Source organism: Cyanistes caeruleus, chromosome 9, assembly GCF_971803275.1.
Source record: "Cyanistes caeruleus chromosome 9, bCyaCae1.hap1.1, whole genome shotgun sequence".
In the NCBI taxonomy this organism is placed as follows: Eukaryota; Metazoa; Chordata; class Aves; order Passeriformes; family Paridae; genus Cyanistes; species Cyanistes caeruleus.
In genome coordinates, this window is record NC_141709.1 from 16,024,529 (window position 1) to 16,052,343 (window position 27,815).

The 27,815-nt window shown below is 38.4% G+C and overlaps 2 protein-coding genes across 10 annotated transcripts in view; one reads left to right on the forward strand and one right to left on the reverse strand.

Moving 5' to 3' along the window:
- The window catches only part of PALMD (palmdelphin), a 61,797-nt gene extending 34,690 nt beyond the window's left edge, over window positions 1-27,107 (reverse strand). Inside the window, exons 1-3 of one of the 2 annotated variants that reach the window (XM_023931884.2) lie at window positions 26,395-27,086; window positions 24,190-24,304; window positions 11,148-11,338 (exon numbers count right to left, since the gene is read on the reverse strand). In XM_023931884.2, the coding sequence (XP_023787652.2) occupies window positions 11,148-11,191 (44 nt within the window). In that variant the 5' untranslated portion in view covers window positions 11,192-11,338; window positions 24,190-24,304; window positions 26,395-27,086. Of the gene's footprint in view, window positions 1-11,147; window positions 11,339-24,189; window positions 24,305-26,394 lie in introns of both variants that reach the window. The other variant, XM_086841840.1, reaches the window with a different exon arrangement.
- FRRS1 (ferric chelate reductase 1) overlaps window positions 1-27,815 on the forward strand; it is a 157,196-nt gene that overhangs the window by 64,311 nt on the left and 65,070 nt on the right. The gene's annotated exons all lie outside the window — the stretch shown is intronic.

Sequence of the window (27,815 nt, forward strand, 5' to 3'; positions counted from 1 at the left end):
ATGAATATTAACTGTGATAGCAAACCTGTAGCTAGAATGGCTAATGTTCTAAAGAGTTTGAGAGTTCCTCTGAGTTGGGGATGAGTGCAAATGTTGTGGGGAATTGATTGTCCAATTTTGCTGGAAGTACTTCAAGAGGGATGCTGAAATCTGACTGGGATGTTATGAGAAGAATAATACAAGAATTTAATAGAAAGTATGTTCTACAAAATGAGTATAACTTATTAAATAGAAATTAATTGGTTGTTCAGGATGACACAGTTTCTTACTGATGGAAATTTGACAGTAAAAGGCAAAATGATAACTACATTCAGTGATTGGATGTTGAAAGGTAAAATTACTTCTTGCACAAAGAGATTTTTAAGAGGGACAATAATTCCAGGGCAGTGACAAAAGCAAAATGATGAAACCTATCACAAAACCTGAGAACATTTTTAGCATGCTCAGGAAAGTGACTAATTAGATGATACAAAAAATGGCTTAACCAAGGGCAATTAAAAAAGATTTCTTACTGATATTTCTTTTAATTTCCTTCTGACTTTTCACATTTCCTGGGAAAATTCTTAAAAATCTGAGTAGTTCAGAATTTGCTATTTGTCCTGGGTAGATGGTTATTTTGGCTGTCAGTATAACATCATCTACACACCTGTAGGTTACAGAATGTATTTACAAGACATGTGATAGTTGCTGCTGGATCTACTTGCTTGCACCCTTCCTTTTGGAACTTTGTACATTTTAAGTAGTAACCTTTTATAACCCAGAACCAGTGATTTTCAAATAGGGACTGAATTTACCATTCTTTTTGGTGTCACGAATCAAGAAATGTGAGTATAAAGATGGTGTCTTTCCATGAGCCAAGGCAAATTATGAATGAATCTGTGTAAGTCAGGAAAATCAGCCCTGCTTCTCTGTGTACTTCCTGCTTTCCATCTGACAGATGGGCAGAATGGTACTTTCCTAGCTCACAAAGGAGTGTGCCATTGTTGAATATGGACTGTTCCTTGCACAGCCATTTAGGTGATGTTTGAATTTGGAATGTACTTTAAATGATGGTTGTTCATTTGGTAAAATAAACGTTGGAAAAAAAATCACTTTGAACAGCCTTTTGATTTATAGATGTTCATGCAAAATAACAACTGCAAACAGCCATAGTAACAATGGAATACTGCCAAAAGTGTGCTACCAAAATTCAGGCCAGCCCAGCCCAGAAGAGAATGGAAACATCTGCTTGATTTTTGTTGAAAAGCCTGGAACTCATAAGCAAGTGTTCACAGTGAAGTATAAGCTGCCCATGTTTCAAAGGATGTCTCTGTTCTAATTTGTTTCTGTTGGAATAGGCCTCTGTGCCTTATTGGTCTCCAGAATTTTACCTTTTAACAAATTATTTCTGATGGCATGGACCCAGCAGCAGGCTAATGTACAATAGTCATCATTAGCAAATGTGCTTTGCCCTTGAACAGTCTCCTATGCTAATCATTTTACACCATTACCATCCTTTTTCAGGAGTAGCTGTCCTTGCTAAAAGCAGCCTGGCCCTGTCAGTTTGCCAGGGGGAGGTCCTGTCATGTGATTTAGCCCCTCTCAAAAAAGGTCTCTGTGGCTTGGCTGACTTCTCAGTTTATTGCATGCTGACACTGAGTGTAGCAGGCTATCTTCAGAGAGGCCTGTAGTTCAGCTGATCTTAGAGGTATTTTCCAGCCCTTAATGACTCTGTGATCTCATCTGCTACCCTTTCTAAATGAGCAACAAGACTGATGTCATGCATTAACAGATGACAGCACTGGGTTTGGTGATGAGGCCTGTATGTTACTAAAATGTGTATCTGGGAATGTAAAATCCATAAATATTCTTCTTGCATGTGTATCTCTATAAATTAACTGCTCCTTTCCTCAGAGATCTGACCACTGACAGAGCACAATCTGTGCAGTCTTTTACCCCCGGTGTTGCATATTGTGGCCCAGTCATACTGGGTGTTTTACAAACAGTTGGGCAGACAGTGGTGAGCTTATAAACTAAGAAAGTGAAAGGGGTCTTCATAAAAGTCTTGGCTTTGAATCAGTGATGCCTTGTATATGCTACCTTTTCTGATAATGGTAGATACTTTAACAATACCAGTGAAGTGTGCTGTTAGAAAACATGCTTAGTGTACTTTAAATAACATAACATGATTCAGTGTTTACTGTGACCAAAGCTCATGTAAAACTAGCTGGAATTACTTAGCCTTCTACTCCCTTAACTTTAGCTGTAACTAGAGAACTCATTTTCCAACTCAGCTGTCTGTATTTATTCTAGGCAATAGCCTAGCTTAGGGTGTTTATGGTGTTTTTTCCTAACAATTCCTTCCAGTTTGGGATAGATGCAGAACATTTTACTACCTAAAAGGTTACAAAATTTAATAGAAAGGATAGAGCATAGTGTGTCATGGTCCCAAACACACAAAATATGAGAGTAAATGGATGTTTCTAGTGAAGGTCATTGGTAGTGGGACATTTTTCTGGGCTGCAGTACTAACAATTAGCAACATGAAGGGAGAATTAACCCCAGAAAGCATATTTAAGACCAGAAAAAGAAAAAATCAGGAAAGCATACAGGAAGCCTGCTACTGGCTTTTGATTTGGTTTCATTTTGTTTGTGGTACTATTTCATGTCAATGACTAACTTATAGAGGTACCTTAACACCTCTGGAAACATTCAAATAGATCATGCTCGGACTTCTGTAAGACATCTAATTGTAATTGGAGCCTCAAGAACACATAAACCAGGGAAGTTACCATGAAGTTCAGAGATCAAGATGAACACTAGGAAGAACTAATACATGAGAATATAAGTCGCTGAAGAAGCAATTTCGTGATCTATAGTTTGGCCTTTTGTCTGGCCTTCATCAGGTATATAATAACAAAGCTTGAAAGCTCTTTGATCAGCAGTTCAGCTCCCACACTGGGAATGAGGCAGGGCTTACTCAGCTGATACCTCATTCTGACAATGAAAGTGAGTTACAGGAGGGACATAGAGCAGGAGTTGGTGTGGCAACAGTAAAAACAGTAGTAAACTTCTATCAACCACTGTTTACAGGAGAAGCAAGAGCATGGGCAGCTTAACCAACAGCACATCTAGTATTACTTGTTCAACTGCAGCAAAGGAAGCACTTTCAAAAAAGGAAACACAGAAACTGGCATTCCTCCTGGGATGAACCTGCTAGGGCTTGTAGAGCTTGTCTGTCTGTGGTGGGTGGGGAGATTCTAGACATGTTCCGTCAGACCCTGGCATCTTCACTGCCTATGAAAGAGGGCTGTGTTGTGTTCTCACAGGTAAATATGGGATGACACAGTAGCTGTGTGGAAACAACATAGTGAAACAATCATCAGACCACATGAAACTCATTGAGAGCAGAAAGACACTGCTTGAGATGGCATCTAATGTATGAGACAGTTTTTCCTCTTTTGGAGTCCTGAGTGATAAATGGCTCTTTCTGAGGATACCAGCAGCCCCCTTTGCTTTCTGTACTGGATTAAACTAATGTTGCCAAGGAAGTATCTGTAGGTGCTTCACACCATGACCTGTGAGCCATGTGGGTACTAGCACACACTTCATAGTGACTGATAGTGATCCTTCCAGTTTGCAGCATGGGGAAATTGTAATTAACAACTCAATGTGTCTAGGACTTAAGAACCTAAAACTTATGAAACCTCAGTTTATAGAGCCTGACCCTCTGTATCTGTTCACCAGTTCCCATCTAGTCTAAGTTCCCTAAAACTGATGTGAAACCTCCAATTTTCTGTCAGCAATGCACAGAATCAGGTCTGTTTGTGAGCAGCCTTGGGGACTGTCAAGCAGCATGAGGTTCCAAAGAGCTTTAGTCCTCTGAGGCATAGAACAACGTTTGCTCCTGGGGTTTGGGGCTGGGCGGGGAGTAGATCAATTATTTTTAGAGATCAAATTTATTAAAGAAGCTTCTGGCTGTACAATGTAATTTCTTTACAGCATCCATTGGAATATTGCAAGCTTGGGCTGATGGAGGGGCCAGCCAAAGGGTTTAGCACCTCATCTGCACTGAGGTAGTTAGCCAAAGGAAAATGACTCTTGCAGTGCTCAAAATTGCCTGGAAAGCTAGAAGTAATTTTCAGTGGCATGCTTAAGGTAGTTTTTGGCTCATTCACAGACTCCTGGGGATAGTTTTCTAAAACAATATTTCATGTGAATGTTTTTGTAAAGACACGTACAAATACAACCTTCACTCCCCTAGCATCGACTTTCTAGGGAACATTGTCATTGTCTTTTGTTTTGAGACATATTCTAGAGTAATAACCAGGATTTAGCCTCTGCTTGGAAGCCCTTGAAATGCTCTGAGTAGATGGGAATTAATCTCTTCTTTCTGCAATTCTTACTTCAAGAAGGTAATTTCTGTGTACATTGTGAACATCTTGAAAATAAGTTGTTTATTTTGAAAAAAGGTTCTTGAACTTCAAGCAAAAATACCACTTAAGGAATGGCCTCTCTCCATCTTTTTATGCTCAGTTTTGCATGGATCACAATGCAAATACCAAAACAGCAGTCATCCATTACTAGTTTAAGCATCTCTGAATTCTCATTCTTAAGTAGAGTAATATGTTGATAGAGTTTAGCTACGTTTCACTATGCAAAACAATGTCTTGAAATACAAGGATTAATTAGAAAAAAGTCTCATCTTGTTCTAAGGAATTTGCTGACTCTTTTTGGACTTAGTTGAGCAATCCTAGGGCATGGTAATCTCTTCAATGCAGGAGCTGAGGAGGTAAAGAGCACCTTTAAATTAAGCATTTGTTGTTCAAAACATATAATTACAAAATCTGTCTGGGCAGATTCAAGTTTATGCTTGTTGCCTGGAGACAGAGAATATGGGAAATGACAGCTAAGCATTAAGTCTACAGAAGACTATTTGGGCAGGGGGCAAATACACAAGACAAACTGCATTGATGTACTTCAGTATATTGAATTACCCTGCAGTGCAATTGGGAGTTTCTGCCAAAAAGCTCTTTGAGAACATAAATCTTTGATTTCTAGCAGCAGCAGCAGCACTGGCAAATGACAGTCAAGGCACACATCATCCTGGGTTTTATGTAGTCAGCTGGGAGCTCTATACTTGCTGTATGAGGGGGAAAGGAAATAAGATTATCATGGCATTTCCTGAGCCTTTTGGGTTTTGTTTTTGGTTAGTCAGCCATTACCAAAACAAACAGGGTCAAATTCATTCTTTGGGTGTCTTTGAAGTCAGAAGAGTTATAACTGTACTAAGTCCCAGGCTTCTTAGTATAAAGACTGTGCTGAATCTCACAGGAGAATCCCCTTTTCAGAGCTTTTCTCTAATGGTTGCAGTGTTTAGCATGGCTTTTCATTATTTGTGATGAGTCATGCTGCTGCCTGTTCAAAAGCTGCATTTGCAAAGATGTGGTTTTGTTTTTTCTCATTTTTCAGTGAAACATGAAAGAAATCTCATGAAACACTTAAGAATCATGCCTAGGCCTATTTGTATGCTGTGGGAAAATGAGGAGATGGGTCAGCTAGGGTAAAAGGCATTTCTATGACAATGTTTTGTTTCTACCATTGCATTTAAAAGTCTCTTGATGCCCAAAAGACTTCATAGGTTTCCTTTTATTATTTGGTTGCTGTGACTTTACCTCATCCTCTCTGCTGTAAAAAGTAATGGTAGTAAAGTGTGTAAAAAGTCATGGTAGGCTTGATGTCTACAATCTTTCACTTAGGTTGCAGTCAAGGTTACTAGCAGGGAAAAATATTTGTTCTCCTTTCCCTGAACTTAATGTAGGGACTTATTTTATCTATACCTTTAGCTGATACAAAAAGTAGTGGAAGTCGTTTGCATAAACATTTGTGTGATCCCACAAGGAAGAGCATAATCCTTGTTCAGATTTTTTTCCACTAGCTGCTTTATATTCCTTGTGATGGCTTTTTTCTTGGGAAATTGCTTTTTCTGTACCTGATAATCCCCATGGTAGTTTTCCCCAATGCCCCAACTTTAGCATCACATTACAATGATTTCAACAGGACTGACTCACATATCTTGCAACCTAGAGCAAGTTGCAAATATTTGGCATTCCAGTTTATCTAGTAGACAAATACTTGCCTTCAAGTACTTGCTTCTGGGAGGCCATCACAGTGAAACTAACTGATGGGCAAGCCCAGGCATAGAGACAAATGTTTGTTAATTTTCCTACTTTATTCTCTCTCATGTAACATCTGCTGTATTTTCCAGTTTACTGTTCGCTCAGCTAGCACTGCCAACATTGGCTGTTTCCAGACTAATGGAAACTTTCTTCTGAGTTAAGCAAGTTGCAATGCCATCTATTTGAAAATGGAAAACATCTGTAATCTTTATGTACAAAGATCTTACCATAAATACAGAAACAAAGCACTGTTTGTGCCCAGATCTCAAATACATCTTTGAAATAGCTGGAAAAATGTTTGGTAATGTGAAGGAAGATGAGTGTTCTAAACATCTCATTATGAAATGCAAAAGGTTATTATTTTACTTTTGAGCTCTTTATTCCCAAAGGATAGTATTTTAAAAGAGGAAATGTGGCAAACAGGAAAAGAAGGCACTGAAGTATAAGCACAGCTGTAGCCTGAATTGTTGGCTTGGTCTTATCATGTTCAAGATAGAGGAATTGAAGGTGAACGGATTCACACCCAAATTCCATTGTAGTCATCAGCAGTAACTTCAGAACTGGGCTCAAGGACCACTTGTCCACCTCTTTGTACAGTTGTTAAAGTGCAAGGATCTCTGAGCTTTTGTCCTGATATACTTTTTATTGGTTGATCCTGTTCTATAACTGGGAGTGGGTCAGATATTATGGGTGCATCCACAGTGACAGAGATGTCTGTAACCTACTTAAGAGAAGTCTTGTGTAATTTTTCTGATGGGATTCAGGATCCTACAAATCTGGCCTTTTTTGCTCTCAAGGCAGCATTTTCAGGTCTCCCAAAAAAGCACAACCAATGTTTATTCTTTTTCTGTAATTTGCAGCCAGAGCTGCACAGTATTTTGTTCTGGGTAGAAAGTGCTATCTTGAGCTATTTCTCAGATTAACCTACTACATGGAATAACTGTATAGTTGAGGCAGTTTTGCACATTTGAATATAGAACTGCACAGATAAAACTATCAGTAAATGGACATGTAAAAAATATTCCAACTTACTGTAACAAGCTTTAGACAGACTAGATTTCATCGTCTAATATTTAGATATTGTGATCTCCCTGCCTCGTAATCAGGGTAGCTGTAGCTTTCATGTGCCATTTTCCAGAAAAGTACAAGTAAAAAACACCAGCAAAATGTCCTGTTTCATGTAAGTTTATTTGCATATTTATATAGACTATGTAATTGCTCAGAATGTTTGATTTGTGGGAATAGTGTGTGACAAATCATCCATCCCTTGATGTCTGGCCCCAGCCGACATTTTGAGAAAGAATTTCCAGTAGTTTCTATGTATTTGTTTCCATAAGAACAGACATTGGCAGGCCTGTCAAGCGCTTGCTGTGTCAATGCTCTCTCTAATGTCTTTCTTATATGTGTTAATTGCCTGAAAATTGCTGTGGTATGTTCATTTCAGGAATTATATTGTAGACTGAAAGTAAATAGTGTTATAAAATAAACCTGGAAAAAATTCACTGCCTCTTCCCTAATTATTTTTATTCACAGGTCTATGTTGACTATTTCAGTCAGTGCCTAACTCATCCAAAGTAGAAAATGACACATGAATTGGACAATTAAACTATCAACATAGCACCACTGAGTTAATTTATACCTCAGCAAACCCATAACGATATATTTTAACCTGTTTGCACACTTTAAATATTACACTAATATTATTACCATCTACTAAGCATGACTCCTTCCCAAGATGGGAATATTCCTTATCAAATCTGGGTAATCTTTCCATGGAAATATCTCTCAGGCAACAGATGGAGTGGGAGTCTCCCTAGCTAATAGGTAGGTGCTGTTTACTGGCAGCTTCCCTTTCACACTCACTGTCTGCCATCAGCCCCCAGGAAACCTGGCTCTTGGAGACTTCTTAGTAATCACTATGAACAAAGCTACTTCAAGGTGTGCAGGAATTAAAAGGGATAGAAGTGTGTTGGCTTTAGCATAAGCAGAGGAATTTCTAAGTTTATAATAAGCAAAGGTTTGGTGCTACATGTAGAAAACTATGGGTAGGAAAAGCCCTATAGCCACACCTCTGTAGTGTTTGATAGGAGTTTGTCCTTTGGCATGTATGGAAATGCATAATACTGGAAAACATGACACTGTATTACCTTTGCAGATTGTGAAATCCCACAGAAATTTCAAAACTTGAACTGTCTTTAAACAAATAGAAACATCTCTCTTAAATTGTGATCACGTTCAGCAAGTGCCAGTTTACTCTGATTCAAATGATTTCATAAAATAACTCTCTTTTGTTACAAAAAATACCACCTAGAAACAGCTGGAAAGGTGTTGAGCTATGGTTACCACTGTGGAGTCCAGCTCTGTAGCACTGCTGGAAATTGTGTGTGCTGGCAGAGCACAGTGGAAAAGGCTGTTACTGCTGTCACTCTGAGTCAGTCCAGACTTCCCCTCAGCACAGCCTTCCTACCCTCCCCTGATCATATTCACCTTCAGACTTTCATGGCAACGCTATAATGCCAATACTATAATTCACTTAAATTAGTGAACTCATACAGGCTCCTGTTGCTGTGTGCACATAAACCTTGCTAGCAGTTGCAGAGCTGGTTGTGACTGATTTGTCCAAGTCCCAGGCTGAAGGTGACAGACAGTGCCAGGCAATCACAGGGCTGCCTTTTGCTCTATAGAGCCGTGTTCTCTCACTTCTGACATACTCCCACCAGGAATTTTTTTAAAAACATCTTTCTGATGCAAACTAGGAAAAGAATGGCACTATAGCACTGCTGAAAATCTGGAAAACATTTGTGTTTGTCTAGATCATGGATTTCTGAGAGGAATTTACAGTATTTAGCCAACAGGATCAGACAAATTCTGAGACAACTTTATGTGTTCTTTCCTCAGGAAAAAAAGGCTATAGAAATCAATGGCCATTTGTTGGACTAAAATTGCCAGAATTTGATTTCCGCATTCTCAGTGCCTGAGGTTGGATGTATTATAATTTTTAAAATAAGTGGTATTTTAAAAACCATAGCCAATAAAAATCTTCACAACGTTAACCTGCATCTTCTTAATACCTCTCACAGGAACTTAGTGGAGGAGTTCTTTCTTGAGATAGGTATCCTGAGATTAAACTAATTTTATGCCAGTATTTTTTTTGAAGTTTGTGGAAAATGTCGTTCCACCAGTTTCATGTTCAAGCTTTGCATAAAAGGAGGGTAGATTTCAGAGACTTCAGCAAAGTGGCCTAGAATTCATACCACATTGATCAGCTTTGAATTTCCGTTCTCATCTTTGTGCCCTTTCACACTGTGCATTTGGGTGCCTTGTGTGAGCATCAATATTTCTATTGTGATGTGCATGGTGAGTTGCTTGACAGTGGAATTGAGATTCTACATTCCTAGATAATCTGCACAGGAACACTTTGATTTATAACTTAACATATTAAAGGAAAAAAACACCATATTTTATGTTATATATATGATTTAAGTAAAATAATGAACACCAACTATATACTTGTAGCGAAAGCATGGGGGAAACTTGGCAATTTCTCAACCATTTCCTAATTCATCTGCTTGTTTTCAAAACAGACAAATATCTCTACCAAAACAGATCCAAAATAATGAATGTCCAAGGCTGTAATTTACCACAGGCAGGCAAAAGTCATTGTGGTTAATTTTCTTCTCTGAGGCTTAAATCTGAAATAAATATTCTGTGTATCTCTATTAAAGTAGGGTGTGACAGAAAGGTAAATGGTCAGGGGAAATATCTCCATGCAAAAGAAAAGCTCTGTCTGTGCAGACATCTATAGACAGGTCAGGAGCTAGGGAAGGGAGGGGCAAAATACAACAGAGAAAATTGAAATTGTCCTTTTATTTCAATTTGAGGATATAATTTAAAGAGGCTAGAAGGAGAAGATTAAAATACCTTTTAATTTTTTTACCTTTGCAGCAACTTAAAGAGAAGGTTAAGGTGCTAGAGTGTTTGAAAGGTGAAATAACCAATTTTGAGAGTGAGAAAAGCTGAGCAGGAATTGTAATTTATGGAGGTTAGGGACTGAGAAGTTAGGTCAGACAAAATCTTCATGAAAATGTGATTTCTGATAATGGAATCGTCACATGAGACAGCAAGAAACTCAGTGTGGGGGATGTTTAAAACTATCCGTTGCTGGATATGGCTCTGAGGTCTGAAAAATATGCACAGAGCAAAGCAAAAGCAGTATTTATTTATACATTTGTTATACATATATATTTGTTATTACTTAATTTATTTAATATTAGGTGATGGCTCTCCTCACAGTGCTTTTTGATGCTTTTCCTGATAATTCAGAATGTTTAAACAACTAGAACTGGCTAACTAGACTTACATATTAAAATAAATTATTCTAGTTATGACAGTGAAAAAGTCTGGTTTAAATTAAAGCCAGGCCACAGGATGTGTGTATCTATGTAAATTGGAATTATTGCTATGTATTGCTGCTTTGCTCATGGCCAAATCAGCACAGTGACCACTGTATTTTTCTGTTTTCAAAGTCATTCTCTAATACTATTTCATGTCACAGAAGCAGGTTTAGAACAATTAGATTAAATCCACCTACATTTCAATAACACCATCTTCTTTCGTTTCCATCTGTTTTTCTATTCTCTCTCACCATTTTCTCCTTGTCTCAAGAATAGTTGCAGTCACAGGCACACATATATTTTAAGATTTGTGGAGCTCTGCCTTTGAAATAGATACTCATCCATTGTGAGCTGGCACAAATACGTTGAAGGTACAGTGCATTCACACAAATAGTTCTCTGTCCTTTCCTCCCACATCCGAAAGCACAAGAACTCGTACTCCAGATCCACATCACAACTGTAGATTTATAAACTATGAGGGTTTTTTAGTAGGAAAGAAAAGCAGAATGAAGAGCAGGATGAAAATACTATGTAAAGACAGATTTTGAAAGACATGTTTCTTAAGAAAATAAATTTTAAGAAATAGTGACCTTACCTTTTTTGTTGTTGATGTTCATCAACCAAAGTGTGAGACTGCATTTTGATGTCACATTTATTCCCACCACTTTCCAACTAACAACAAGGTAGAGGACTGGAAACAGCAAAGTCTGAGATTATAAATCCTTTTGATGCTGTTATTGTGCTTTCTTCATGAATGTATCTATCCAGGTGAAGTCTTTTTTGGGGCTAAGATAAACAGATAGAAACAAATATTTTAGAAATGGCTGTGGTGGGCTAAAGAATACTTGCTCAAGACTTTTCCTCTGATAAATCAGTTATCATTGAAGGGACCTACTTGTGTTGTGTGTCAGTTAAAATCTAGTAAATTTTTAACCTGCTAACTAAGAGACCTGGGGCTGTGTGATTTATAAGTGGGTGTAGCCCTCACTTTGGCATTTATTGTGGCCCTTTGTTCTGGACATATCCTAGCTAAATTAGCGGGTGAGGTAAAGACTGTGATTTACTGTAATTTCTGAACAGATAAAAATGCTGGGCAGGTGCTGAAGGTTGTTTTTTTAAAAAAATTAGAAACTTTCATATGATGAACTCTTTTAAATGAAATTGTGTCTTGACAGTACTCAGGAAAAATCACAGCAAATGCATACTAAAATGTGATAAGGAATGCTGAATTTTCTTAGAGATACAATGAGAATTCTATACTGGATATGTAATCAATACATGTTTTGTTTCATGCAAAATTGCTTTGAAAGCAATGATTTCATGGCACCTGTTGTATTTTCCCATCTCAAGTTTCATGACACCTGCATTTATCCATTTAGTTGTGTGGGAAGAATGAGAGGGAAGAGGGCTCTGTTTTTGACAGGATGCCCTCTGAGCCATGTCTCAGTCTTCAGGATTCAACATACACTTCCATAACAGAGAATATATCCCTCAAATATGCAGGAGATTTAACCAAAGGAATATTCATTTTGAACTATTCAAGCTGTATATGAGACAAATTGAATAATCTGGAAAAGGTGCTTTCCTAAACAGGTATGTCAGGAACAAAGAGCTAAGGAAGCAGGGAGACGGTGAATAGGTTAGAAATGTGAGGGGCCACAGCCCTTTGCAGTGGAGGTTTCAGGGACTGGTAAATCTCTGTACTGTAACAGAAAGGTGTGGTCTTTTTAATTCTTTCCATTTTGGCAATGTGGGATCTCTTTGCTGTGTGGAAATATTCGAAGGCCAGCTGGAATATTGTTATATTTTTTGTAACGTGAGTAAAAGTAGGTTGGCACAGGCTTTGGTTAGCACAGAACACCAGCTGTGTGGCAATCTGTGACCAAGTCCACGCAACTTGGCTGATCTCAGCTGGGTTCTATCAGCAGAGTGTCCCAATTCCAAGAGGTAATTCCTGCTGGCTGAGGCTCCAGGTCTGCTCCTTGCTGATGGGGAGATCTACTGACTTTTGAGGCTCACTAGTCACAGAGTTTGGCCTCCTGCCAGCAGAGACTGAAGGCTGGTGAACTGTGTCACAGTACCACCTCCTAGATTTCCTTCCTGACTTCTTCCCATCTTTTGGGTAGGTAAACATAAAACAAGTGGAAAATACGGTTTTGTAGGTGTCCATTCTTCACTTGGCCAGGTAGAACTCCTACATATAGTTTTATTCTCCTCTCTGTGTTGCCCAAATTATTTTTTTTTCAGGAAAAGATATGAAAAATACATTAACTGCTAGTAAGGAAATAATTTTAAATGAGTTTAAAAGACTAATCTTGAACGGCACTGAGGATCAACTCCTTCAGTGGAGATTTGCATCTTTAAATTGCACACCAAATGGTGTGATTTTACGGCCGTTTCCTTGTGCAGTTCTGTGCACGGCAGTCCCGCCGGCGCTCAGTGCGTGTGTGCGGGGCCCCCCCGGCTCTGCCGCGGCCAGCTCTCCCTCTGGCGGCCGCACAGCCTGCTTGTCACTACCGCTCTGCAATTGGCTCGTACATCATCTCTAAAAATGCACACCTGGAATTATTCTTTTGCTACAAGCCTATCAGCATTTTCCAAAGGGGGTCAGAAGGTAAAGAATAATATCATTGTATCATTTATATACACTTAATAAAGACTTACAGTGTGCCATGCTCAAGTGTTACAAAGGTTTAATTCTGGTCTACTGTGAATGGTTTGGTCAATTTTGAGTAAAAAAATGCCCGAGTGATGATATTAAAACCGGGATGAGAATGTAGTGAACTTACACAAATAGTGAGAAAAGACGGGCATGGAGATGGACCTGCCAGACTTTGGTAGGAAAATTTACCTCCATATCATCAATTTTTTTTTTGCTTATTTATGAAAGCATTATCTGCATCTATGTGGTGCATAAGGCAGGATCATTCCGTCAGTGCTTTACAATCAAAACTACACACACATGTACATTAAGGACCACTGACCACTTTGACTTTACATTATACTAGACTTTTGTCTTGATATATTAGTGTCTGTAGCTTGAAATTAATGTTATTTGCTGGTCTACAGGAATTTTGTTTGTCTGAAGAGGTGATTTTTGTTCCCAGGAGTGCTACACAGTACTATAGATGTCATGATGCTTTCTTGATTACTTTCTTTTGACCTTTGCTATTATTGAATTTTAACCCAAAACCAATTCAAAGCAGAAGAACACCTTTTCCTCCTCTGTTTCACAGTTGCTCAATTTAACCAGAACAGAAAACAACTGGACTGTTCAGGTCAGCCAATGGATTTATGCTTTTTTATTTTTTATTCTGTTGGCCAGGTCTGAGAGGCAGAAGCAAAATGTGCAAAGTCTCAGCTTTTCTACACAGTTCTCATGTAGTGCCACCTAAGTCAGTCAAGAGCTGAGCTATACCTATTTAGACTTTGTTAAATTTGAGTAAAAATATTGAGATATTGAAATGCAAGTTCACAGCTTGACTTGAAGTCTCTACAGATTTGCAAGCATTACCCATGATCACTAAGAACTGAGCAGTTGCAGTGGATAAAAATTGTGTTTCATTTGGCACCAGATCACCATTGATATTAGTATCTTTGAAATTCCTTGATTAAGAAAGGAATTCTTAAGTGTGTTGTAAACATTTCCAGATAAATATACACAATTTCTATTGTCTTCTAACCCCTCACAGAGTGCTGAAAATAGATTGTTTTGGAGTTTTGTTACTATATTTAATTTCTGTCTGAATAAAAAGAATTTTATTTCCATTGAGGCATGTAAAAACAGTTTTTATTTTGTGTGATTAGATTAAAAAAACCAGAAAAAGCTGAGAGTGTCAAAGGTCTTAAGCCTGTAAAAAACCCTGATTTTTCTTCTGCCAGCTGAATGTCACTGGAGGAACATCCAAAACAGTAGAGGAGACACTGCTTGATGCTTAGCTCTCTGACTTATATTGCATAGATGCTCTCATTTGATTGAAATGTAAAAGCAATTTTTACTCTTAAAGGGAATAAAATTACCTTAAATTGCCTCCTTCCATTATCTTTGATTTTAAAAAAATTACCTGCCCATCTGTTTGGCTTTTACATAGAATCACTTTACTTTGGAAGATCCTGATTCCAGTTTTCAGGGGTGCATCTCTGAGCATAATACCAAATAATTTTTTCCCTCTGTATATTGTGCTGTTAGAATCTCATGCAGAAGAATTTATAGTGTGTCTAGATTAGTAGTTTAGTTCAGATCAGGAATGTGCTTCTGAAGCTAATCTGCTTGTCCCTGGTAAATGTGCTTTGATTCATACCATGGAGCAGTCTTGGGGTGCTTTATTGGATCTCTTTCAGATTAAACTGAAAGGATAATGTTTTCCAAGAGCATTTTCAATGCTCACTGACTGCATTCAGTCCCTAGTGGGACCAGATTTGTTCCTTTTTGACATAAACCCTAATTAAATATTCATGGTAGCAAGCCAGGTCATCGGCACCAACTGTCTCATTGCACAGCTCTGTTTCTAGTGAATCCCAGTCCTTCCTGATGTGTACGTGGCCTCTGGCTTGTTGTCATGGTTCCTTTTAGCAGAGGGGGTCTCTGACTCTTTGGCTTTGAAAGTACTTGTGGAAAAGTCTCTTAAAAATTATGCTTCAGTGGGGCCACACACCCAACTGCCCTTCTCTATAACAGGAGGGAAGAAGGAAGGAAATACATTCTCTGTCAGAGCCCAGTCTGAGATTATACTGCATACATATCAGATTGTTCAGTGCTGAGGTTCTGCTTTGCTTAAACTGGACAAGCTGGAATCGGCTGTGTTTGGGTTCAAATTATGCCCAGAATCAGAGCATTTCCCAGGTACTTTCTGGAGCTTAACTTCAAATTTTCCCGATCTACAAAAGTAGGGGAGTGGAAAGAGACACAAAGGGAGATTTGCAAGTAACAAAATAGATCATCCTCTCTTTATGTCATATAAATAACCATTTCTGGAGTCTTCTGGGATAGATTTTTATTTCTGTATTTTTTCTTGCCTTCCCAAAAGCCTTCTCCAAAGCAGAAGTGATGGAGGTTGAACTTCAGATACCATGTTTCTTCATGTAGGATGTTTTTGATAAAGCTTGACTCTAGTAAGGCTAAAAGAAAGGTATATTTCAATAATAAACTAATGCAGTCCCAATAGAATGCTTCTGGATTGACAGGGACTTAATGGCAGGGCAGTGCAGCAAATTTCTGGATTTTAATGAGATAAAAAAATGCTGCCCTTTATATGATATTATTAATAGGCTGAAGTTGGTTAAATTAGAACAGAAGCAGTTTGCAGGCTGAGATGTAGATATGCTGTGGAAAACACTAAGCTCTACACAAGTGACACAGTAAGGATTTTAGGTATAAATCATAGCCATATATTAGGAAATTGAATTTCTAATGCTTCCTCAAATCTGGTTTTGGTGTGGGTATTTTCTGTTTCTTTGTTGGTTGGTGCTTTTGTTTGGTCCTGTCTATCCTGTGTGTTGTCTGTGTCCCCTTCCCACCTTCCCCACCTCTTTATTTCCCTGCTCTGTGGCAGGTCCCTGTAGATTGCAATGAACTCCTGGAACAGAAAGTGCATAAAAATCAAATCTGAATACAATGAGATCAAATATCCTCATTAAATGGGAATACCTGGTACCTATAGGACAGTTCAGGGAACTTTTGAGTTGATCCTGGTTTTCTAAATTTTACCATGATTTAGCACTTGTAGTTTTAAACTATATTTGAAGCTAGCATTCATTAATATATCTGAGGTTGATGTATCTCCAGCACCTAAGAAAAGGAAGTGGTAAGAAAATTAACTTCCTTAAGATTTTAGGTAATTTTTCTATAGAATTAGGATGATCTGTGGTAAAAGTACTCTCCAGTTACAACTTCAGTCCAAACAAGTGGCTTGAACTGGGCTCACAAAATACTTGATGTGCTTTAGATATGAAACATGCTAGTAACTTCTGTTTCCCATTGGAGCTCTTAAGCAGGAAATAAATTTCACAGAGATGCTATTGTAGCTGTGTGTTACTAACTCCTGTTTGCAGTTAAATGAGAGCCTTGAAGAATTTTAAAAAAAACTGAGCCATCTTAATGAAACAACATTTTAAAAATTGTAATATTTTCCAACCTAATATTTGCTTCAAAATTTTGCTAACTCGATTTTTGTTAACTGGAAAGCATTAAAAGCTTGAAACCAATGTGAAGGGTGTCATAAACAAAAATATTAATGAAATGTGCTGACCTACAGATATGTATATTCTCATGTATAAATATCAGGGATCTTTAACTGACAGCTATTAAATATTGTGGTTATAATGGCTGAGTTAACAGCCTCAGCTGCTGGCTGGCATTCAATATTGCCAATGCTTTTCTCTCTTAGCTATAAAAATGGGCGTGGGGGTAGTGAGAGAGCTTTTGATCCAGTTTTTACTAGTGGGAAGGTTCTTAAGATGCAAATGAAAAACTCTCCTTTCCCCTCTTTCAATAGGTATAGCAAGTGTATTCAGCCTGTCCTTGCCTTCCCCCTGTAAAAAGAAATCTGTTATTTGAGACAGAGCTGTGCAGATTTCTGTGCTTCTCAGTGGTTGTGCTGCAATATAAAGATCATAGATCTCATTCCTCTGTAAGGACACCTCTTTCTTTCTGCAGCAGAAACTCATTAATTTTAATATACACCAGTGAAGCAGCTGAGTGGGCTTTGAGGTCTCCTTCATAGCAGCATGTTCTGTTGCTTCTGCACCACTGAGTTCATTATTGTTTTATTAATAAAGCAAGGAGGAATACAGTGTGTACAGTCCTAATGCTGTCTTGCTCAGAAATCACAGGGCATCAGCACTCTTCAGAAGCATAGAGAGCCTGCTTGAAAACTGAAATGAAACATTCTTTGTTTTGTTTAATCCCTGAGTGAGGAACATGGGGCATGTATTTCTATCTGGTTTGCTTCTTTATTTTTTTTCTTACTCTACAGTTACACAGGTCAAGGCTATGAAAAGCAGTGGTGTAAGAAATAAATACAATGTTATATAGGGCCGATTTAGGGCTTGTCTGTATTTCTTCTACCAGCAACTGTATGAAAGGTGTTTCCTCAAGCCTCCAATATTTAATTGTGCTTATATGAGTACTTTTAGAGGTACATATTTACTTTCTGTGTTGCTTCATTAGGATTGATGCTGCTTTTAAACCTTGGGAGCCCAGTTCCACTTCTGGAAGTTCTCAAGTGGGTCTGAAAGTCTCAGCTCAGTTCTGCCAGGATGCATAAGGAGACATTCATCCAGGATTCAGAGCAGTGAAGGTTTTTAAGGGAGACATGCAGTGGTGCTCAAGACCTGCATGTATTGGTTCAGGTCCAATTCAGATTTGAATTCAGAATGGAGGTTTCATACAGTTGTCCAGCCACTTTGTCCCACTTCTCTTCTGTCATTACAAAAATAAATAGCAAATACAGAATCTGTAAGTTTCAGCACTTGTCATTTGAAGTGAGCAGGTAAAATAAGTGGTCACTTCTGCATATCCAAATATTTGGCATGGTTTTGCTTTGTTCATTAAATAAACATCTATTTAATTTTGGTTTTGGTTCTGTAGATTTTTCTCAGGACTTGGATGTGGAAATTAAAACCAAGAAGACATTTTTATCATTTCTAAGACTGAGTTTCCAATCTTCTTGTCTCTTCATCTCTCCTTATAGTCCCTAAGTAAATATGCCTTTTTCTTTCTGGTTTGCCCCAAGACTTGTTCATTCTAATTTACAGGCCTTAAGGTCTCCTTTGTATGCAATAATTCCCATACCCTGAAAAATGTGCATCACAAGCTCCAGCAGAGCCTTATTTAACCTGCTTCTCCTGTTTCAGGAAAAAGAATGAAGGAAAACATATTGGAATGTCTCCCCATTCTCCTGTCTCTCTATGGTGATTGATTAGCATCCTATCAGGAACTCCATGCTTTGATTGATGTGTGCTGTGACAAGGGGATGTGCTGTGCTTGCCTATTTGCAGTTCCATGTATGACAGAAATCTTCTTTGTAGCATCTTTCTGCTCTGCACTTGGAATTGGGGTGTGGCTGGGCAGCAGAGAGGCAATCTTGCTCTCCTGTCCTTGTTACCTACAGAACAGGTTAGGTGAATCCTTTAACAGGAAGACAAAGCAGCTGAGCATGTTTTGCTAGACAGACTTTTGCCTGGCATGCACAGAGACAGAGTCTTCTCGGAAGATCAGAGTAGACAAAAATCCAAGGATTGGAAATGCTCCAGGAAAAGCCTTTCCTCAGAACCCAGAGTGGTATGCTGCAATCTAAAGATGAAGCAAAGTTTACCATATGTATTGTTCTTCCCCAATGTCTGTATTAGTTCCAGTGCTTTCACAGTTCCCTCAGAGTTTTACCTGCCATCAGAAATCCTGAGTTTAGCCAGATGAATGTTTCTGAACCTTTCACAGTACTCTGGTTGCCAGACATTCGAGAATGAGATGAAGGTTGTGATGTCTTGGAAGCAGCATGGCCTTGGATCTGTGTTAGCTGATTGGAAAGCTTCTGTCACCTTTTATTATTGTTCCATCAGGCAGAAGATAAGATATGCCTTGAAGTAAACAACCTGTTTATATTTAAGTAAATCACTGGGAGAGTTGGTAACACCCTTTTACTGTAGGAGGAGATGTGTTTTCCATGACCAAATGTCTGCATTCCCTGAGTTAGAAGGGCATAGTCAAGATGCTGGTGGCTGGCATGCTAGAAGTAACTGGCTTGCTTTCAAGAAATCTCTGCTGGGTGATTGAAGAGATTTAGAATCAGAATGGTATGCTGGAGTATGAACAGACACACGAATTAATATTCTCCCTCCATCCTGAGAGCTCAGTTAGGCAAAGGGAGCTGCATCTCCCACCCAGAGTCTGAGTAAATATCTTGGCAGTGGTAGCTGCAGATGGATGCTTGCTGTTTGAAAAAAGGTAAATTCATACTGTGAGAGATCATCATGAAAAACATTGTAGATTCTTACCCAAAGAGAAATTCAGGCCTGGAAATAACTGAGATTTAGAAAATGTCAGGTTTTATAGAAAGAGCCAGATGATGGCAGCATAGAATGCAACAGAAAACTGGGGAAATTCCTGGGTTAAGTAGCATGAGACCTGCCCTTGAAAATTGAGTCAGGGATCAACCTTTTCATCTAATCCTCCACTTCAACAATGGCTTTTGAAATACAGGTCTATAGTTCTGGAAAGAAGAAAAGAAAACAGTGATTTTTTTTCTATCTGACTGTGTTGATCTTTCAAAAGCTAAGCGATAAATCAGCTCAGAAATCTTCTCTATGTGGCATGAGAGATAAACCATTCTGCTTCACCCTTTCAGACCTTGAAGTCTTGTGTTCTGTCCTCAGCTGCATAATTTCTTCTAGCAAGTCCTACCATCCACATTCTTAATTTCTTGTCAGCAACCTAATCTATAGCTACTGAAGCCTTCAAAGGAGAATTCAGAATATATCTCTAGATATAATAGGAAACATAAACTATGTGCATGTTATTTTTTCAAGAGAAAACTTAACAACACATGTCTGAATCAAAGATGATTGACTTGGGCATCTAAGGAGCTAATGTCTTTTTTTGTTGTGTGACAGAAAAGTGCTGTCTCTATGGCAAAACATCAGCCTGCTTCTTCCTGGAGCACTGTTCAATGGTACCAGCAAAGGTCAAGCTGATCACTGGGCAAGGACTGGTCTCTCCAGATCTACTGGTCGTGGAAGAGGAGAGCTGGGTTTTTAGCTCTTCAGAATTGCTTCTGCAGAAATACCCATGCAGTTCTGGGGAAGGTGCACGTGGCAGAGCACTTCCAGGTCACGCACTGTTAGGAGATAGGAAGTGAGGACAGTGAAGCAACACCAAGTCACAGCACATTCACAGCTGCTGTGAATATGATTCACATCTATGTTGATACAACTTAGAAGTGAGATTGCACCTCTGTTTGTTGGTGATTCTCAATTTTGGGGAATTTCCACAAATCAAACTGCTCCAATGATTTTATTTTAATATTTATTGAAAATGTTCCTGTCACAAGCTTATGGAAATAGTTTCCTGAATAAGTAAAAGATAAATGTCTGTAATGCACTTAAACACTGACTGCTTTTTTGACAACAGAGACCACTGAATTAATGCTTGTTACATCTGCAGACTCCTCAGTCTCCTTGGGATTTAATTAGAAATTTCAAGGACATGAGCAATTTACAATGCTGAACATTTACAGAAAGAAGAGTTGCTGCAAAGAGGAATGGAGACTGTAGCAGTTTCTGTGTGGAATGGGAGTGCAATAAGTTTGAAGTACAACTGACTTCTGGAATGGCAAAGTCTCATTGCTACTGTGACAAGCTCTGGCTCTGCAGATCTCATTTGCTGTACCTTTGACCCTCAGTTCTAAGCAGAACTGGCTCTTTTGCTTGCACTTTCTCCTGCCACCTAGAAAGGAGGTTGTCTCCCATGGAAAGCAAGGATGTCAAGCCCTGTTTCACTGGGCTACTTTGCAAAACATTAAGAACAATAGTGTTTATCCTTGTATTTGTGGAAACATCATCCTTGGGACCGCACTTGTGATTTTCTAGCCCAGCATTTGCAAAAGACAAGATTCTTGCTTATTCTGGTTCTATTAGTTGTGATAGTAAATAAGGACATTTGAGCTAGGGAAAAAAAAAAAACCAAAAAAAACAAACCCACAATATTTCCTTGTGAAACTTAACCAGGACAGTTCCATGTTATGGCAACAGAGCAGGCTTCAAAAGAAAGTTGACTCTTCTTTCTGTTTCTGAAATATCTCACAAATAATAGGAATCTGATGGATTGCTTTGGATGGTAAAAGCAAATTCAAACCATTCAGTTGCACCAGTAAGGAATTTCTAGAATTCCCACAAACAGAGAAGTGACACACTTCTAGCCTGTGGGGAATAAGACAGGAAGGAGAAAATAATGAAGGAAAGAAAATAGAAGAAACAAAATACCTGCTGCTATTTACTGTCCAATGCAAACTAAAATCCTTGCCAAGAGAGACAAATTGCTTAATACCCATACAGTGCTTTGAAGATGTAAAGTACAGTAAGTGTTTTTATTATTACTTTTACTACAGCTAAGAGCTGAGATTGCTCTTCTAAATGGATATACTGAGTTTGATCTTTAAAACATTGTATTAAAAAAGGCCTGCATGAAATTTTTCTGAAAAGGAATGAATGATACGGTACATTTATCAACACAGTAATAAAACATTTGCAATTAGACCCTCAGCTTTAAATGGCCTTGGAGGAAAGGAATTTCTGAGTCAGCATGTGGTGTCATCAAACATATTTAAGGGTAGTTTAATAATAGTCTTTTCACATCCTTTTTGTGCATATGACTATACAAATAAAAAAAAGGAAAATTGCTCCTGAGGGTAGGAGCACACACTGCTCATGTTATTCCACACCTCTGACTGAAAGTATTGCCATCAGGAGGGTGAACAAAACATGACCATGAAAATGGGCATCATAATTGTGGAGCGATACTGCTAGTGCCCATGTTCCAGGAATGCTAAGTGGTTGCATGTCAGGGGTAAGCACACAGAACCTCCACACCTGGCTGTGCTGTTCTCCCTCAGAGATCTACAATTCTATTAATGAAAGCTTTGGTGTCTTTCCTAACCTGTAATTTTCAGGTACTGGTGTGTCTGCAGTACAGTTTCTGCTGTTATTCCTTTGAAGTGAGCAGGAATATCTGGACAATGGATCTTGGCACAGTCAATTTTAAGAGTTTGAACAGCTTCAAGAAAACTTTTTACTCCTAATTAGCAGCTAGTTTAACACACAAAAATTCTGCAGCTGTCACATGGCTATGCTGAAAATCATTGCACTCTTGCTTACAAAACACTGCAACACTGGAATCAGGAAAAGAGCTGCTGATCATTTACTATATAATCAGTAACATTGTCTTTATCTTTTCTGGGATGGAAAGGACTGCTATGGCTGGGTTATGAGAATAAATGTGATATTAAGACTGCTGTAACTTTGTGTGACCAGGCCTAGATTACTGTGGATGGGCAGAAGTTTTTAGAAAATCAAAAGATAGGACCTGGAAGCTGAACTTTCTGGATTCTTTGAAAATTCTTTCCAAAAGTCTCTTTACATAAAACTATGTTTCAAATTTAATTTTAAGTGCAGTGAATGATTTTATAGTAAGTTCTTCTGGGAGCTCTATAAATATACAACATAAATTGTTGTATGTCTACTTTATACTTGTTTGATTTGTTGAGCAGCATTTAGAATTGCTTTCTTACAGCAGATAAACATCATTTGAATATATCTGCAGCACATTAGACAGATTTAGGACTGAAACAAGGTTCAACCTGGAATTAAGGTTGGGAGAAGGTAACATTTTCAAATAATAAACCTCACTGAAGAACTTTACGTAGTTTCATTTGAAAATTATGGCTGTTTTCTTTGCTAACCCTAATGCATATTGAAATCTATCACATTTTCTATCTCCTACTGTTCATATTCCCTAAGATAGATAGAAAGAAAATGATATTGTCTTTGAAACAATTGTTTCTTCTTGATTTTTCTTACTTCAGTAGTGACGCTCATGAGAGTATTGGAAAATGTCCAGGGCCTCCCACACTCCTACATACAACAAATACAAAAAATAGTATGACTTTCATTGGCCACATTACCTGCTGGGACACTGAGATTAAGATAAAGTACACACATTTACTATTCATATGTACAGTGAATGTCTGAAAAACTGAAATGAAGTTATCCACTTATTATTCTGTTCTGTTTTCAATGTCTATATTTGAAGATTATTTTATCAGAGTTGCATTTATCAAACGGAATAAACTACTTTTCATAAATTATTGTTTCACACATAGGGTGAAACTGTGCATATTGCAACTGATTCGTAAATAGAATTTGTCCACCTGTGCTCCTCTCATGATTTCAGTTTGTTGTGTCTTTTTTTTTCGCAACTAATTAGAAATTGTTTCATAGCATTACAGTGTGCTATTATGTATTTTCCAAGTACAATACCCCAGAGGTATTTATGTTTCAGTTCTGAGTGAAATTCTTCCTGTACAGTAGGTGATTTGCAGGATCCTTTGTAATATTTGTTGATAAAAGGTTCTATGTAAATTATCTTTACTACCATATGGCCCCTTCATGTTCCCAATTCAAATCCCAATTCAAATCCACTGGGAAAAATCTCTCGGCAACATCAACAGAAGCACATCTGGTCCACACACAGTCTATGACAGAGTATTCTTTTGGTTTGATTAGTCTTTCTATGCAAGTTCAAATGTATTAGACATAAGAAGAAGAAACAAAGCTTCTCAAAAATGAAACCCACTCTACAATGTGTTTGAGATTTGCCAAACACTGTTCTCAGTAGAGACTGGTATCACAGATTTTAAAGGAACTTGGTGAGAGGGAAAATCGGTTGTAAGGACACCTTTTACAAACCATCTGGACTTTCAGGTCAGTAGTTTGCTACAGAAATGTTCCAGACATTGCATATTAAAAGACAACATGATATATTTTACTAAGTTGTCCTTTTCTCCTGCTGCTGACCGCTGGTGTGTGCCAACTGTTGGTAGAGTTATGTTCTGGGATGCCTTCAGATGAGGGAAACAAGTACTTACCCATGGGATATGCTGATTATCATGCCTACAATGCAGGCAGAGCTTTCTTCTACTGCTTACAGAAAAGCATGCCAAACTTGTGTCAGTGATTCTTTCCATTGCAGCCTCTAGCATTCTGAAAACATTTTCAAGATAAAAATGACAATGCAAGTGAGAATGAACCTTGACAGCAGTATAAAGAAATGTGTGGGAGGGAACACTCAATCTGCAGACTTTGAAGGGAAATTTTATTCCACCTCCAGTCCTGCAAGATGTGGTACTGGACGAAGGACTTTCAATACAAGTAGCAACAGCATACATTCTAATTCACGCACAGTGAGAATAATCCCTTCTGGTGCATGCAATATTAATACTCCAGGGTTTTCTCCATCTGTTGTCATGTATGCTTAAAGTGTACCTCTTTGAGGCAGGAAGTGACTTTATTGTTTCATGCATTTACTTGTGCCTAGCACAGTCAGACATTCTTAGGGGGGGATATAATCACTACTGTAGTACAAATATTTTTTTTTCTCTTGAAGAACTCACAGAAATGAAGGAATGATATTACACCAAGGCAGAAGAGTTGGACGTGATGGACCTTTCTAATTTAGCCTATTCTGTAATTCTGTAGAAATTACTTCCTAAAAATAGGTGCATTTTTTATAACTGAATGCAAGTATAAAAGTTACCTCATTACTTTGCTTTAATGAAGGTCCACATTTTCCTGCAATATAACTTACATAAGTCTACTAAAAAATGCACAAGAGCAGCAGAAGAGACTTTCAGTACTGGTGGGAAGACAAAACCAATAATAATGGTATATGTGGTGAAGGTAGGAAAAGGAACCCAGGCTTCCTGACAGCACTTGGATCTGAAGGGATATGCCACACATGATTTATAAAGCATGGTTTTGCCTATAAAACCCAGGCAAAAATTCCTTAACCAATTCTTTAATCCTTAGTACTAAAAAGCTGGACCACAATTTTACAGACATGTTAGGAGGACAACTGTTTTTAATCCTGCTGCAGTAAAGAAGGCAACTCTCATTATTATATTGGTGTGGGTTTATAGTGTTTCAGGTGAATTTTTTGTAAGTTAGAAGTATTAATGACTAAGAGGAACCAGGAAAAGGGTGATGAACTTCAAATGCCTTCAAGTGAAAAATGAATGCTTGTCAGTTTTGAAGAAATTCTGTGGTTTCTAAATATAAAATTAGAGGATTTAATGGCCCTTTATAGACTTTATATGTTAACCATATTAAAAATCTAGCAAAGATTAAAATAAAACTTGTACAAAAGGAGAGTTTTGTCTCTATATAGCAACTTCTAGAAGAAAATTTGATCCAAGGCTAACTCTTTTTTTCTCTCTTAATTGCTGAGAACCCTCAACAATTAATTCTAAGCTGTTACTTTTTAGTTTATGAATAAGTGGCAGATAAGAAATGGATTAGACTCCTGTTTGCATATTCACTTATCCTTTATTGTCCTGCTAAGCCTGCACTTCCTCAAGTGAACAGGGAGCATTTTTCCAGCAGTGTGTGCTGGAAAAGCAGAGGCAAGGAACGTCCAGCTTGTTTGCTGCTCTGTTGAATTATGTTTGTGTTTGGCTGATCTGAAAGAAGAATTACATTGCTCATCAGGGAAGCTAAGATGTGTGTTTGTGTCTTTTGGGTGATGAACATACGTTTCAAACATATTCCATTAAAATATTCCCTTCTGGGACAAAAAGGGTTTTGCAGAGAGAAACTGCTCAAAGGAGATAGGAAACTGGAAAATGGACATTTCTTCCAGGAAAACATCCAAGTGATTTTTTAAGATTTTTTTTTCCATCCTGAATTAAGATAAAAAGCAAGAGTTTGCAGTCTCTCTTGGGGTAACAACTCTGTTTTAGGAGAACTACATTGGAAATTTTGGTGCTTCTTTAGCTGCTAACAGGCAATACAGCTGTCACTTGGGAATGGTTTTATTTCTCAAATTGTATTCATTTATTTCATGCAAGTGCTTTTTAGCTGATGGTATATTTTTTTCATTGTAATTTTGACCAGCTCAAATAGTTAGCCAGGGTGGGATATGATTAGGAATTCGAGTGAAGGGTTGCAATGACACATTTCACTATGGAGAATTCAATTTTTCAATTAGAAAAATCCTAAAAAAAAAAAAAAAAAAAAAAAAAAAAAAAAAAAAAAAAAAAAAAGCCCTTCTGCGAGGGCGGAAATCTGGCATTTACCTTCGAGGAAAACAAGAGTTTTGCCATTCTTAAGCGGTGCACTTTTCACATCACTGAAGTCCCGAAAGTGCCCTGGGTGCTCTCTGCTCGGCCCGTGGCGGCTCGGCGCTGAGGGCCGCCGCCCTGAGGGGAGGCCGGGCCCGCTGAGCCCTCGGGGAACGCTCCAGGGCCCTAAGGAAGGAGGAGAGGCCGCAAAGGTGCCGAGCAGCGAGGAGAAAAGTGTGGGAAACAGCCCTGCCACCCCCGAGGTCAGGGCAGGAGGAGGCGACCCAAGAGATCCGTGAACTGGACGGGAGCTCCATAGCAAGGCAGCAGGTTCCCTCAAGTGTCTCCGATGAGGTGATGCAAATGTCTTCCTAGCGCTTGCTTGTTACAAACCATGGCAAAAAAAATACCACAGGCGTGGGAGAATACATGTCCTTCTGAAGGAACTAATGTGTGTTCTTGCCTGAATCTCATCATATGTGTGTATTTTAAATCTTCTGAAACAAACAAAAAAGTGTGGTTGCCTAGGAGACAGAAAATATACAAGTATTAACGATATTTCATTATTGAACTGGGTCATTCACTTTTTAGTCATAATTCTTAAAGCACTTGGAGTCTGAGAAGTAGTCATCATTCACACTAGGCATTGCCACAAAATCTCTGTAGGGAGTTTTTCCATGAGGTGGATTCACTTCCAGTCAGGCTACAAGGAGTGAGAGCCCAGCCACAGACCACAGCCTGCAGTGAAATCACGAAGCAGGACCCAGTGCTAGAAGAGATGTATTTCCTTTAGTTACAGTTTCTGATCACTAGAGCCTGAGTACAGATAGCCCACAGCCTCCTCTTATCCTGTTTGCTTTTCCAAAGGCAGTGCGATATTTAATTAGCTGCAGTTTGTCTATCTTTATAGTGAAAACAAATATTTGCAATTTGCATCGTGTAGTACAACATGTTAGATCTGATACAGCCTAAAAGAATGTCAATGCAAATGGTTTTTGTAAATTTCCACATGCAGCTCCTGCAGAATTTAGCATGGGCTGGGACCTGAGGGGTCCTTTCTGCAGCCTAGAGGAGGGACAGACCTGTGCTGTCTCTTGTTTGCTTCAGGAAGGTTGCTCCAGCTTCCCAGGCTGTTTGTCAGTAGGCAGGGTTTGACTATCTACCTCTTCCCTGATCATGTCAAGTAAACTACTTACGGGGTAGATGGCCCAACCAAACAACTTTTAAGTATAGTAGTGTGTTCAAAGTATCACAAAAAATAAGCTGCTTTCTCACCTTGCAAAGTTTCCTACTTATTTCCTGTGTGCAGCTACAATATTAAAATCAGTGTTATTAGTCACCTGAATGTATGCTGCTTGACATAAATAGAGATTGCAGAATCAGGTCCTCATCTGAATTACTGAGAATATAAATTGTATAAATCAGGGATTAAATCA